At 33.6% G+C, this 11,478-nt stretch overlaps 4 protein-coding genes across 4 annotated transcripts; 3 read left to right on the plus strand and 1 right to left on the minus strand.

The window, feature by feature from the left end:
* Positions 1 to 521: 521 nt before the first annotated feature.
* Positions 522 to 3,366, plus strand: LOC139095308 (solute carrier family 2, facilitated glucose transporter member 1-like). The gene is made up of 5 exons (XM_070646631.1): positions 522 to 720; positions 1,194 to 1,459; positions 1,543 to 2,143; positions 2,200 to 2,412; positions 2,470 to 3,366. The coding sequence occupies exons 1-5, from the start codon at positions 643 to 645 to the stop codon at positions 2,872 to 2,874; spliced, it is 1,563 nt and encodes a 520-aa protein (XP_070502732.1). The 5' UTR covers positions 522 to 642; the 3' UTR covers positions 2,875 to 3,366.
* LOC139095307 (recQ-mediated genome instability protein 1-like) lies at positions 3,340 to 5,222 on the minus strand. The gene is made up of 2 exons (XM_070646629.1): positions 4,864 to 5,222; positions 3,340 to 4,805 (listed from the first exon to the last, which is right to left on the minus strand). Exons 1-2 carry the CDS (start codon positions 5,150 to 5,152, stop codon positions 3,424 to 3,426), a joined length of 1,671 nt encoding a protein of 556 aa, XP_070502730.1. The 5' UTR covers positions 5,153 to 5,222; the 3' UTR covers positions 3,340 to 3,423.
* A 1,347-nt stretch (positions 5,223 to 6,569) lies between these two features.
* On the plus strand, positions 6,570 to 9,859 carry LOC139095316 (lysosomal acid lipase/cholesteryl ester hydrolase-like). Its single transcript, XM_070646640.1, has 6 exons — positions 6,570 to 6,729; positions 6,903 to 7,385; positions 7,472 to 7,617; positions 7,680 to 7,833; positions 7,975 to 8,023; positions 9,278 to 9,859. The coding sequence occupies exons 2-6, from the start codon at positions 6,916 to 6,918 to the stop codon at positions 9,824 to 9,826; spliced, it is 1,368 nt and encodes a 455-aa protein (XP_070502741.1). The 5' UTR covers positions 6,570 to 6,729; positions 6,903 to 6,915; the 3' UTR covers positions 9,827 to 9,859.
* A 107-nt stretch (positions 9,860 to 9,966) lies between these two features.
* LOC139095430 (sperm-associated antigen 1-like) lies at positions 9,967 to 11,322 on the plus strand. The gene is made up of 2 exons (XM_070646779.1): positions 9,967 to 10,726; positions 10,811 to 11,322. Exons 1-2 carry the CDS (start codon positions 9,967 to 9,969, stop codon positions 11,320 to 11,322), a joined length of 1,272 nt encoding a protein of 423 aa, XP_070502880.1.
* The last annotated feature ends 156 nt before the right edge of the window (positions 11,323 to 11,478 follow it).

The following is an 11,478-nucleotide window of genomic DNA, read 5'->3' on the forward strand; positions in this document are numbered from 1 at the left end:
TTAAACAACAATCTATGAAGCATCAATTTTTCGTCTATTAACTTCCAGTTGATGTCTGACTAGTTTTAAGATGATTTTTTACGAACTTTCTGAAATTTTCATATCAATCATCAAATTGTTGCTGCGATCATCGATTTCAAATTTGAATATTATTTAACCGTTGGAATCTTGATTGAATAACAGAGATTCATTGATAAATTAATTGATTCCTCTCAATAATACTAAAGTTCAGACAGTTTAAATGCATCCACTATAGTAAATTCTTCCAATTAAGGCCATTTTCATTGACAATTTGCCATTCAGAATATCAATGACGGAATGATGATGATGAGTTTGTTTATGTCTGTAAATATTCACTTTGGAATTATTAATTCCTTTATTTAAGCTGTTCATCACAGCAAATTAGATCACAGTGTAGGAATCAGGTGGGTAAAGCACAGACTTATCCTGTGATTCCTCTAATAAATCATAAAACTTCCAGTAAAATCATCAAAAAGATCCAGAAATAAAAACATCCAGCATAAATTGCATCATAAATGTTCTGATTTGTTGACTCTAATTCAATCTACAAGGAGTCACAAATTAATTGCTCGGAGAAGTGAAAGTGATATAGGCTGAAAGTGATATAAGTAGAAGTGTACAATGGATCGACATGATGAAGAATATGGAAGTGCTTTAAAGCAAGACAAATCACCGTATAGGAATACATTACACAAACGAGTAAGAACAATTATTTGTCATTAAATATAAGTATAGGATTAAGAAGATCTTTGTCTGGATATAAAGAACTGCTTTGTATGAGTTAATTGCCTTATGTCCAATAAACAGCCATTAATTAGGTACAAGCATTTAAAAATGTCGGAAAGTCTTGTTTTCATTGATCATATGCCAAAAAAAATTTGTGTATTCATATTGTGCCTTATCAAAAAAATAAATACGTCAAGATTCTAGTTACGGCATTTCAATTTTTATGACATGCTTCATGCCTTGAATCTTAGTTTTCATTTATTAACCTTTAGTGCTGACCCAAGTAATGAGCCGTTTTATAACTGTTTAAATAACTGGCAAATCTTATCATACCTAATTGAAATTAAGTTAGTTTAGAGTTTATTTATAGCTTAATCATGTTATAATAATCAAGGCATGACATCTCATTGTTGATTTATTGTATGAATTTTCTTTGTATTATATAGACTCGAGGATGGAACAAAGCCTTATTTATAACGGGTTTAGCGACGACATTTGGATCAGCTGTTGTTGGTGGATACAATATTGGAGTTATTAATGCACCGTCATCATATATGCAGGCATGGGCAAATGAGACATTATACACAAAGTATGGCATCCAATTGTCGTCAGGAGGAATTGATCTTCTATGGTCTTTTATTGTCTCAATCTTCCTTGTTGGCGGTGCTGTTGGAAGTCTTGGTGGATCTTATGTAGCTAATCGCATTGGAAGGTGAGATTTTCAAAACTATTTTGACCGTTAAATTTTAAATTATTTTAACCGAAATTATTTTAACCGTTATTCCATCTTTTCAGGAAACGATCGTACCTAACATGTGCTACACTCTTCACAATAGGTTCAGTCTGCTTTCACATATGTCGCTTCCTTTCCTCTGTCGAGCTATTAATTCTAGGACGAATGTTGGTTGGATTAGGAGCTGGAATGACAATGACGTGCCTGCCTATGTATCTGTCTGAAATCGCACCATTCCATTTGAGAGGAACATTGGGGGTCTTTTGTTCCATGGGATTTACAGGCGGTGTTGTTGTTGGACAAGTTGTAAGCTTACAGGAAGTACTAGGAACGTCAGATCTGTGGCATTATAGTATGAGTTTTCAACTTATTTTCGTGATTTTATGTACTTTGGCATATCCAATATTCCCTGAAAGTCCAAAATATTTGTGCCTTATTGGAGATAGAAGTGGTGCCTTAAGAGAATTAAAGAAGTTATGTGACAATAATGAAATGGCTGAAGATGAATTAAATTCAATGGAAATGTTGACTGACAATACTGAGGAAGAGGAAGGAAGTAGCCAAAAAGGTCTTCTTGATGTACTTAAAGATCCGAAATTTTTACTTCCACTTGTGTTAGTCTGTGCATTACAAGGTGGACAACAGTTATCTGGAATTAATGCCGTAAGAAAGTTTCATGCTTGATTCCGTTACTGTTATTGAGTTAATTGTATTTCTAGGTATTTTTCTATTCAGTCTCAATCTTTGAGTCTATTGGATTCTCGAAATCAAATGCTGGATGGGCAAATTTGGGTGCTGGATGTCTGAACTTGTGTGTCAGCTTCTTCAGTCCTCTCTTAATGGCTCGAGTTAATCGTCGTCCATTGATTATGCTGTCATGCTTTGGATGTGGGGTATTCTTGTTCCTGTTGAGCATCTTTTATGGATATAGTGTAAGTTGTGCAACAGGTGGTTTAGAGCTGTAACTATTAATTGATGTTTATTTCCAGGATTCATATTCATCATTCCCAATGCTATGTGTCGTAGCACTTCTCGGCTACATTCTACTGTATCAAATTGGTTTAGGTCCAGTTCCATACTTCATTGGAGTCGAGTTATTCGAAACAGCTGAACGATCATCAGCAATGGCATTAGGAAGTTTATCTTCATGGGTATGCAACTTCTTAATTGGAATGTGCTTTACATCGCTCCGTACATGGTTGGGTGCTGCCGTTTTCGTCATCTTTGGAGTTGTCTGCATCTTATTGACGCTTCTGCTTAAAGTTTATATGCCTGAAACGCGCGGAAAAGACACATCAGACATTGTGAATCTTGTATCAAGAGGCTTTCAGTCCCGACCGGTGGAGAGAAAAGATAAGATGCTGAATAGAATCAACAATGAACTTAGTTCATGAATAATGCAAGAAGATTTGACTTTTAAAGATTTATAACGCTAATTAATATTTTTTTATAATCCCGAACTATCAAAAATATACCTTGTCGTTTTGACCATGGATCAATGCCTGAAATTTTTTAAATTAGTAGACTGGTTAAGCTTATGGAGTTAAGAATATGGTGATTGATTTGGGAATGGTTCTTGAAATTACGTCTATAGTGCTCAAGTAGTTTTATTATATAATGCGCGCATTAATTTTTTGTGTATAATACGTACACATAATGTTTATGATACAAATAAGACTGTATTTGCATACGCGCATTATCTAACGTTTAACACTATATGTGCATAGTGCGCATGTTATTTTACGTTCATAATACGCAAGCCAAAATCATTCAAAAGCACAAATAAATCATGAATCAACTCAAATCAATTCTTAATGCAATTAAAAAATACAAAATTAAATTTTTAAATGAATAAAATGTTCTTGAACTTGAACTTGGACTCTTGACATTAAGAACTTTTATTAACTTTTTATCACAGCTTAATACATAATCTCAAAAAATACTCAAAATGATAATAAATCCTGTTCAATCTTCAACTCTATCATTTGCTTATTTTGGTCAGTTTTCTCCAAAATTTTCGTTATTACATTCTCGTAATCTGCCGGCAGTTTTGCCTTCATTTGCATACAGACAAGAATACTTTTATCTTGAAAGACTGTGTTAAGTGATGTAATGGTTTTTGTTATGTCCATTGCTAGTTGTGGCTGTCCTCTTTCCATTTTCATCTTCATTAGACGAATTTCTCGTGTTGTTCTGCCTGTCAACTCAGTTACGACTGAATCTGCAATCCTTGCAGAAATTGTGTTTTGTGAATAATTGTCTTTAATTTGTACAATTAAAAGCCATTCCACATCAGCCTTAATTTTAAGAATTTTATCTACAGTCACTTCCAGGGCATATTCACGTTCCATTTTATGACGCATATTCAGTCCTACATATTGATCAATAGTGATAAAATTGTATGATTCATCGACCTTAAATGGATAGTCGTTATCTGTTATTTCTGGTTTCTTTATTGGCGATAATCTAATCGATTTTGTGACTTTTATGCTGCATTCGGGTGACTCAATTGACTTTCGTTTACGAATATTATTCAGTTCATTATCAAGCATGTCGTCATCATCATCATAAACCAAATTTATGGATGGCCTCAACAAGTCATTTGCTTTAACGGCATTATTAGTTCCATTTACATTACTTGTTTCCATTCTATTGACAACAGTAGGCTGCTCGATCTCATCTAAGTCGATTTGTGCTAGCATGTAGTCATCATCGTCATCAATCATTAAGGCTGAAGTGTTTAACTGATTTTCTTGTGATTTTTGTCTTTCCTGTTCCTCAATGGCATCAATCATTGCGAAATCAAAGTCATCATCTTCAATATCATCAACATAATTTTGTGGCTTATTTGGCTTTTGATTAATCTGCTGTATGTAGCTTTTCTCATCCATTTTGGTTAAATTTTTAGGGATATTCTGTGAAGGCTTTTCATTCTCTAAAGTTTGTTCTGAGTAGTTCAGAATTGGAGTCTTTGTAGTAGGCTTATTAAGTAGTCTAAGAAGGACATTTTCATATGCATTGACTGTTAATAGTTCCTCAACTTCTCCGCCAATAACTTTAACATTTTCAGCCTTAATCATGATGATATGATTAACGACTGGTACAGGTCCTATAATTAAGATTTTAACTCCAGGCGTTAGTTTTGTATTCAGACATCCAATATGCTTCATTTCCATTGCTGACACAGTCTTACTTCCATCTGTAAGCTGTAGCTTGAACATTCTCTTCCGTTTAGATTGGAATGTTTTTGTTTCTCGTTTATCTTCAATGACTTCATCAAGTTGCTTGTCATGCAACCGTCTCCATTGATCATAAAATGGTTCAGCTAATAAAAAATACAAAACATTAATTAATTAAGCTAGAACATCAAGATCCAGACTTACATATATCCAGGATATACTGCATTTGTAGTAATAGAGATTCTTTCAACGTCCATGGATCTTTCTTCGTCACGAAAGTATCCGAAAGAACTTTATTTGATGTATCTGATATATTTGCCAGACAGAATTGATCCTTAACATTCTCATAAAGCTGATTGTTGCTTATACCTGGTTCTGATTGTACAAAATATGAAACACACTCTTTTAACCAGTCTTCCTGGACTTTTGCCTTAATGTCACTGACTAATTTTGATCTTACAAACGATATTCTTGATGTTACACTGTTATCCATTGGTTAAAACCTTCTATATTCTATAATTAAGCTTAATTTCTTAAAATACTAATGTTTGAACATAAATTCGCGCGAGTTGCTCAATTTTAATGCTTATGTTGCTCAGTTTTATTTGAACTTTTCTGTGGAACGTGTGTAACGGTTTTTTGGGATTTTAGCTTTGTGATTCACTTTGAAAGGCGATACTGAGTGAACTAATTGCTGCATTTGCAATTTTCGTATCGTTTGTCATCCTTTGTTTATATTGATGAGTAATGGACTGTGCAATACTATGGTTTATTGTCCGATAGAACTCAAATATCAAATGAAAATGCATTACACATCAAATATCAGCAAACAAGGTACACATCTTCAAGAAAAAGCAAAAAGACAGCTTCTTGTTAATTAATAAACCACAATCAATAGTCTCACGTGCACCGGCAAATTAAATTACAGTTATTTGCAGCATTTTTCGCCTTTATACGATTTTACATGTGTGATATAAGAGCGCTGATTCTCATTCTTGTCTACATCGTCACATTGCCTAGCATAAATGCACAAATCAGCTGTTGGACATAACATTTTCATATGCTACATAAACGACTACATTCAAACATTCATATTTGCATAATTCTCACTGTAAGTAAGTCGAGTAAAAATGAATAAAGACCTTAAAACTTACTCATTGCTCAGAATCCGTTAACGTTCTTATACACCACATCCATAATTTCTTTTCATTATCATTCTATTTTTTTCTCTTTTTCGTCTTCTCATACTGAATGACTGTAGAAAGAAAAAGAGTCAACAGTCCGCTCCCGCTCATTCACAATGTGATTTAGTTAGACTGCTTTTAACTCTTTTAATTTTATTACTTCATTTTTTTGGAGCATTTTGGAATGTTGAGTGGTTCTGTTGTCTGCATTTTGGAGGGCTGTCTGTGTATCTATTGCTTGACCAGTCAAAAGTTCTAGTCTAGGGCTAATTTATAGATTCAAATAAACTTTTATTTTTTTGAATTTTGACCGTTAGTTCAAAATTTTGAAAATTGATTCAAAAAAGTTGGTCAATTTTTCAAAATAATTTTGACCGTTAAATTTGAATTTAGTTTTGACAGTTGAATTTCAAATAATTTTGACCGTTAAATTTCAATTATTTGACCATTAAATTACAAATAATTTTTGACCGTTGAAGTTCAAGTATTTTTTGAACTTTAACTTTTAAATATCATATTGACGTTAATTTTCAAATATTACTCGACCGTTACACTCATTACAAGTTCCATCCAATAGAAATGCGCTTCCCAATTAGTCACATTTGATCACATCCATACCCATTTCTTTTGACTGTAGTTGAGAGATTCGCATTTAGAATTATGAAGAAATGAAAAATCAAAACATTGAGCAGCACAACGTAAGTTCTCAGTTTATAAACAGCTCTCAACTGAATCGGAAGTAAATTTTAATCGTAACAAGACTTAAGTGACTTTATTATTAAATTAGATAAGATTAATTATATTTATTCTTTCAATTGATTCCTTTGTTTACTGGAATTTCGCAACAGTTGGACAAACAGAAGTTAGGCAAGAACAGTTGGAATAAGTACGATGATTATTCATTATTTTAAGAGAAGTCATCCAACTATAGTGGTTGTGGCATACTTTTTGCACTATACTTTTCTGCTTTTATCCATTTTCACTACTCTTTATACTTTATTTTTAACCAAGCACATTTATTTTTCATTCTTTTCTTTCCCATTCTCAAACCTGCAACAGAGCCAGCAAAAAAATGAAGCAATTTCTCAAATTTGCGACATTTGCTTTTGTACTCACACAAGTTCATGTCAAATGTGACACAACTGATATTGTTATGAGTGTTCTATCCAGCTTACTGACACAAAGTAGGCAGCCTGAAAAGACATCAACAACTACAGCACCTGGAATATTGCCAAAAGTACTAAATCCACTTAATTGGATACCGAAATTTCCGGATGTGCCTTGGAATCCTGATTCTGAGTTGACAACTCCAGAAATTATCACTAGACATGGATATCAGGCAGAAACACATACAGTACAAACTGAAGATGGATATTTATTGAATTTACATAGAATTCCTTGTGGACGAACTGGATGTGATGGAAGTATACGTCAACCAGTATTTCTACAGCATGGAATCTTGGCTAGTTCTGCTGATTGGATCATTAGTGGACCAGAAAAAGGAATAGGATTCATACTTGCTGATTTGGGATATGATGTTTGGTAATTTATCATGATTAATGCTGTCTATGACTTTCTTGTTGTGTCTGATCAGTCACAAGCCTTACAATGTCCTTATCTCATTACAGGCTGTCGAATCTACGCGGTAATACTTACTCACGACATCACATCTCACTTTCAAACAACGACAGAGAATTTTGGGATTTTAGCTTCCACGAGATGGCCATTTACGATCTTCCAGCCTCAATTCAATTTATTTATGACCATAGAAAGCGTAAGTCAAGTTCATCTCTGTAAGATACAGACATAAAAACTCTCTTTATCATCTCTGTATAGGAACAATGGGTGAATCTGTATCTGAAAATGATTTAATTTATGTTGGTCATTCGATGGGAACTACAGCACTGTTTGTGATGTTAAGTGAGATGCCGGAATATAATGAAAAGATAAAATTGTTTATAGCACTTGCGCCGGTTGCATTTATGACTCAGTAAGTAAAGTAAACTGATTTGGAACAAAATTTTCAAGGTCTCGAATAATTTTTGTAATTCTGAGTGACCTTTGGAATTGTTTTGAATGCATTATCAGTGATTGCTTACATGTGAATTACTTTATTATTGTTTCCAATTAGCGTTAAATCTCCGATTCGGTTTCTTGCGCCGTTCTCAAAGGATATTGAGGTATGTTGCTAAATGATTGACTAGAGGATGTACGTTTTTGAGTGTTTTTAGAATTCCATTCATGATTGTCTCTAAGTATTTGCATTAATCCTGAGTTTCTGAGTAATTATCGTCGATTGACATAAGTGAAAATGACTCAGTCATGACTCCTTTGAGTATTCACCACAGACACTTTAATAGTGGATCCTTAAGTATCCAGATAAGGATGATGTTTATTGTTTGAAGTTAGAAAACAGACTAAAATGTTTATTAAAGGTTCAACAACTATAAAAGGGGAATATCAACTAATTATAGTTGCAAATATAATTTGAACATTAAACGACAGTTGACATTCTCAATAGTATTACTCCGAATGTTTGCAATAATGAATGAGTCTGTGTATTTAATTTGTGCCACTCGGGATTAATAACATGGATGTAATACATACAGACAATCATAGCTTTATTGAGTTTGTTCATGCAATTGATAAGGATTGTGATTTGTAATAGATTGAGTAGACTGAGTTTGTGGATTAAATACTTGAAAAAATCATGTTAAGTATGCATATTACAAATATGCTTAAGGCTTATGACACTATTGATTCAGACTTTTGTGTTCAAATATAAAGTGCAATTGAATTGTGATCTGGATGTTAATTGGGAAATCCTTTCTATTAACTGATCACTGTCAAATTGATTATTGACTGTAGCATGTGTAGACTCACTTCTGTAAGAAGTAGGAACTGGCACTTAGCCAGCGAGGAAAGCTTGTTGCTATCTTCGCTATGTGCTAAGCTGCTATGTACGGACAATGCCGATTCCAAGTGAGTTTTCCTCTTGGAACCTAAACGCAGACCCAAAGCAAGACTCATAGCATGCTCTTAGTTATCAAGTTATATCAGCTTATGCTCCATACTATTCTATCAATTGCATGAACAAACTCATTAATCATCCTCACATCTCATTTTTAAAAAATATCAAAAAATCATAAACCATAGCTTGATTTTCTCGTAAAAAAGTTAAAATTCCCTGAAAATTGGCACCGTAGAGTTGACGGAATGACAAATGAATTTTTGAAAAAGATTTCATTAAACTTCCTGGTAAGTCTTGACGCCAAAATTTGATTAGACTTAATTGGAAAGGAGCTCTAATTAATCTCGGTGTCGGAGTAAATTGCACTGTGTATATATTAAGGCACAACTTTATGTACAAAGATAATTGAAAAAATGTTAATCTGAGACTGAATTTAAATTAATTAAGGTCTTCATTTCCACAGAAAATAATGAAATTTTTTGGACAAAATGAATTTCTTCCGCAAAATAAAATCATCAAGTGGCTCAGCAAGTACGGATGTGAAATGAATGAAGTCGAAAAGTACATTTGTGAGAATACACTGTTTGTGATCTGTGGATTTGATAAAGATCAATACAACTCGACACTAGCGACAGTTATTTTTGCACATTCACCAGCTGGAACGTCAACAAAGACTGTTGTACATTATGCACAAGAGATACAAGAAAGTGGAAATTTCCAGAATTTTGATTATGGCACTGAAGAGAATATGAGACGATATGGAACTGAAAAGCCACCGCATTACAATCTCAGTAATGTTGAAGTTCCTGTTGTTCTATTTTATGCACAAAACGATTGGCTTGCTGGCTATCAAGATGTTAAGAAGCTCTACATGAGCTTACCGACACAGTCAGCTATTGATTTTTATAAAATTCCATTCGACAACTTTAATCATGTTGATTTTATTTGGGGTATTGATGCACCCCAGCTTGTATATGACAAAATGTTAGACCTGATGAGAAATTACAAATAAAACAAAAAAATATTTTTTTCGTAGTTATAGTAACCATTGGAATTATTTTTTTATTTATTTTAGAATTTTTTCTGTTATTTTGTGAATAAATAAAGTTAATTACGTAATTTAATAGACAATTGCATTTATTTATTTCCGATATGTTTGTTGAGGATCAAGATAAACCTCCAAAGAAGACATTACTTGAAAGATATGAGATTCCAGTTGAGTTTCTCGACTTTTCTTACATCAAAACCTGCAATGAGTCAAAAACACTTGAAAGGATCATAAAAATCCTTCGATCTGGTGAGGAAGGCTACTATCCAGACCTGACGAAATGTGCTGAAGAAAGATTGTCGGAATTAAAACCAAATAGCAAGTTATTCTGGAAAGAATCGGCTGTAATTAAGACAAATTATCTTGATGATGATGAATTAAAGAAAGTTCAAAATGACATGAAGAATTTCGTAGCGGAAATGAAGCAGCAAGACAAGATTCTAAGTGAAATTAAGCCAAGAAATACCAACAAAAATGAACCGCCAATTAGAGCACCAAAAGTCGTCACTGACTCATCAAAATCCAACAAAAATTCAGATAGAATTAAATCAACCGATTATTCTAAATGGGATAAATTTGATGCTGATGCAGCCGTTCTTAAAATTGATCTTGATGATGAGCGTCAACGAGAAATTGCCGAAGCGAAGAATAAGAAGAATTTAGAAAAAACAAAGTTAATTGAAGTCATTGAGGATGATGTCGATGAACTTACAGATTTCGAGAAAGATCGATTGAGTCTGAAGTTTAAGGAACGCGGGAATGAAGCTTATAAGGCAAAGGATTATGACGAGGCTATTAAGGAATACACACAGAGCATTAATATCAAGAAAACTGCTGCTGCATTGAATAATCGTGCATTAGTTTGTAAGTATTGACAATTTTATTACAGAACTGGATGTAATCAAGGCTTCAAAACATCAAATTCACATCCATAATATTCCATTTCAGACCTAAAGCTCAAAAACTACATCCGAGTAATCTCCGACGCAAATGAATGCCTTCAAATTGAGCCAAACAATGTAAAAGCCCTTCTCAGAAAAGCTCAAGCCTTTATCGGACAGGATTTGATTATCCAAGCTTACGAAACATTTGACAAAGTCCTTCAAATTGATAGCACGAATGAAACAGCACAACAGGAAATCATTAAGCTTCACAGTAAAATGCCTCAACGTAAAGCAATTCGAATGAAAATTGAGGAGGTTGATGAGACATCCGAAGACGTCAATAAAGCAAACAACGAAAAGAAGAAAGTCAAAAAAGGAAAGTCGGAGAGGCTTGACATGCCAGAATCGTCACATGTTCCAGAACTAGTTAAGAATATCATCCCGGAAGAGAAGACAATTTTCGATAAATTCAAGTCTGAAGACACGAAACCACGCGAGAAACTTGTTATGCCAACTGAGCCACAACAGAAACGAAAGGAGAAGAAAAGCCGCATTTTAATTGAAGAAATAAATTAAAATTTAATGTAATGGATATTTGCTTTGATTTGGTCTGGAATGGATAGAATAAAGGTTGTCAATGTGTAAAAAATAAAGGCATTAGAAAAGTATTGATGGGTATTGCTTTAGGCATTGAAAAAGGAAAAAAGATTCGTCGTTAGGTTTTAATAGAGA

This window comes from Chironomus tepperi, unplaced genomic scaffold (genome assembly GCF_022539635.2).
Source record: "Chironomus tepperi strain 1889 unplaced genomic scaffold, CSIRO-AGI_Ctep_v1 contig_364, whole genome shotgun sequence".
NCBI lineage: Eukaryota > Metazoa > Arthropoda > Insecta > Diptera > Chironomidae > Chironomus > Chironomus tepperi.

What these genes read in the sequence shown, in the direction of transcription:
- LOC139095308 (XM_070646631.1), top strand. Translation starts at nt 643, where the DNA reads ATGGATCGACATGATGAAGAATATGGAAGTGCTTTAAAGCAAGACAAA. An exon ending in GGAATACATTACACAAACGA is followed by an intron (nt 721 to 1,193) that starts GTAAGAACAATT and finishes TGTATTATATAG; the next exon opens with ACTCGAGGATGGAACAAAGC. An exon ending in AGTTATCTGGAATTAATGCC is followed by an intron (nt 2,144 to 2,199) that starts GTAAGAAAGTTT and finishes TTGTATTTCTAG; the next exon opens with GTATTTTTCTATTCAGTCTC.
- LOC139095307 (XM_070646629.1), bottom strand. Translation starts at nt 5,152, where the DNA reads ATGGATAACAGTGTAACATCAAGAATATCGTTTGTAAGATCAAAATTA. An exon ending in GCAGTATATCCTGGATATAT is followed by an intron (nt 4,806 to 4,863) that starts GTAAGTCTGGAT and finishes ATTTTTTATTAG; the next exon opens with CTGAACCATTTTATGATCAA.
- LOC139095316 (XM_070646640.1), top strand. Translation starts at nt 6,916, where the DNA reads ATGAAGCAATTTCTCAAATTTGCGACATTTGCTTTTGTACTCACACAA. An exon ending in TATTTATGACCATAGAAAGC is followed by an intron (nt 7,618 to 7,679) that starts GTAAGTCAAGTT and finishes ATCTCTGTATAG; the next exon opens with GAACAATGGGTGAATCTGTA. An exon ending in CGTTCTCAAAGGATATTGAG is followed by an intron (nt 8,024 to 9,277) that starts GTATGTTGCTAA and finishes TCATTTCCACAG; the next exon opens with AAAATAATGAAATTTTTTGG.
- LOC139095430 (XM_070646779.1), top strand. Translation starts at nt 9,967, where the DNA reads ATGTTTGTTGAGGATCAAGATAAACCTCCAAAGAAGACATTACTTGAA. An exon ending in GAATAATCGTGCATTAGTTT is followed by an intron (nt 10,727 to 10,810) that starts GTAAGTATTGAC and finishes ATTCCATTTCAG; the next exon opens with ACCTAAAGCTCAAAAACTAC.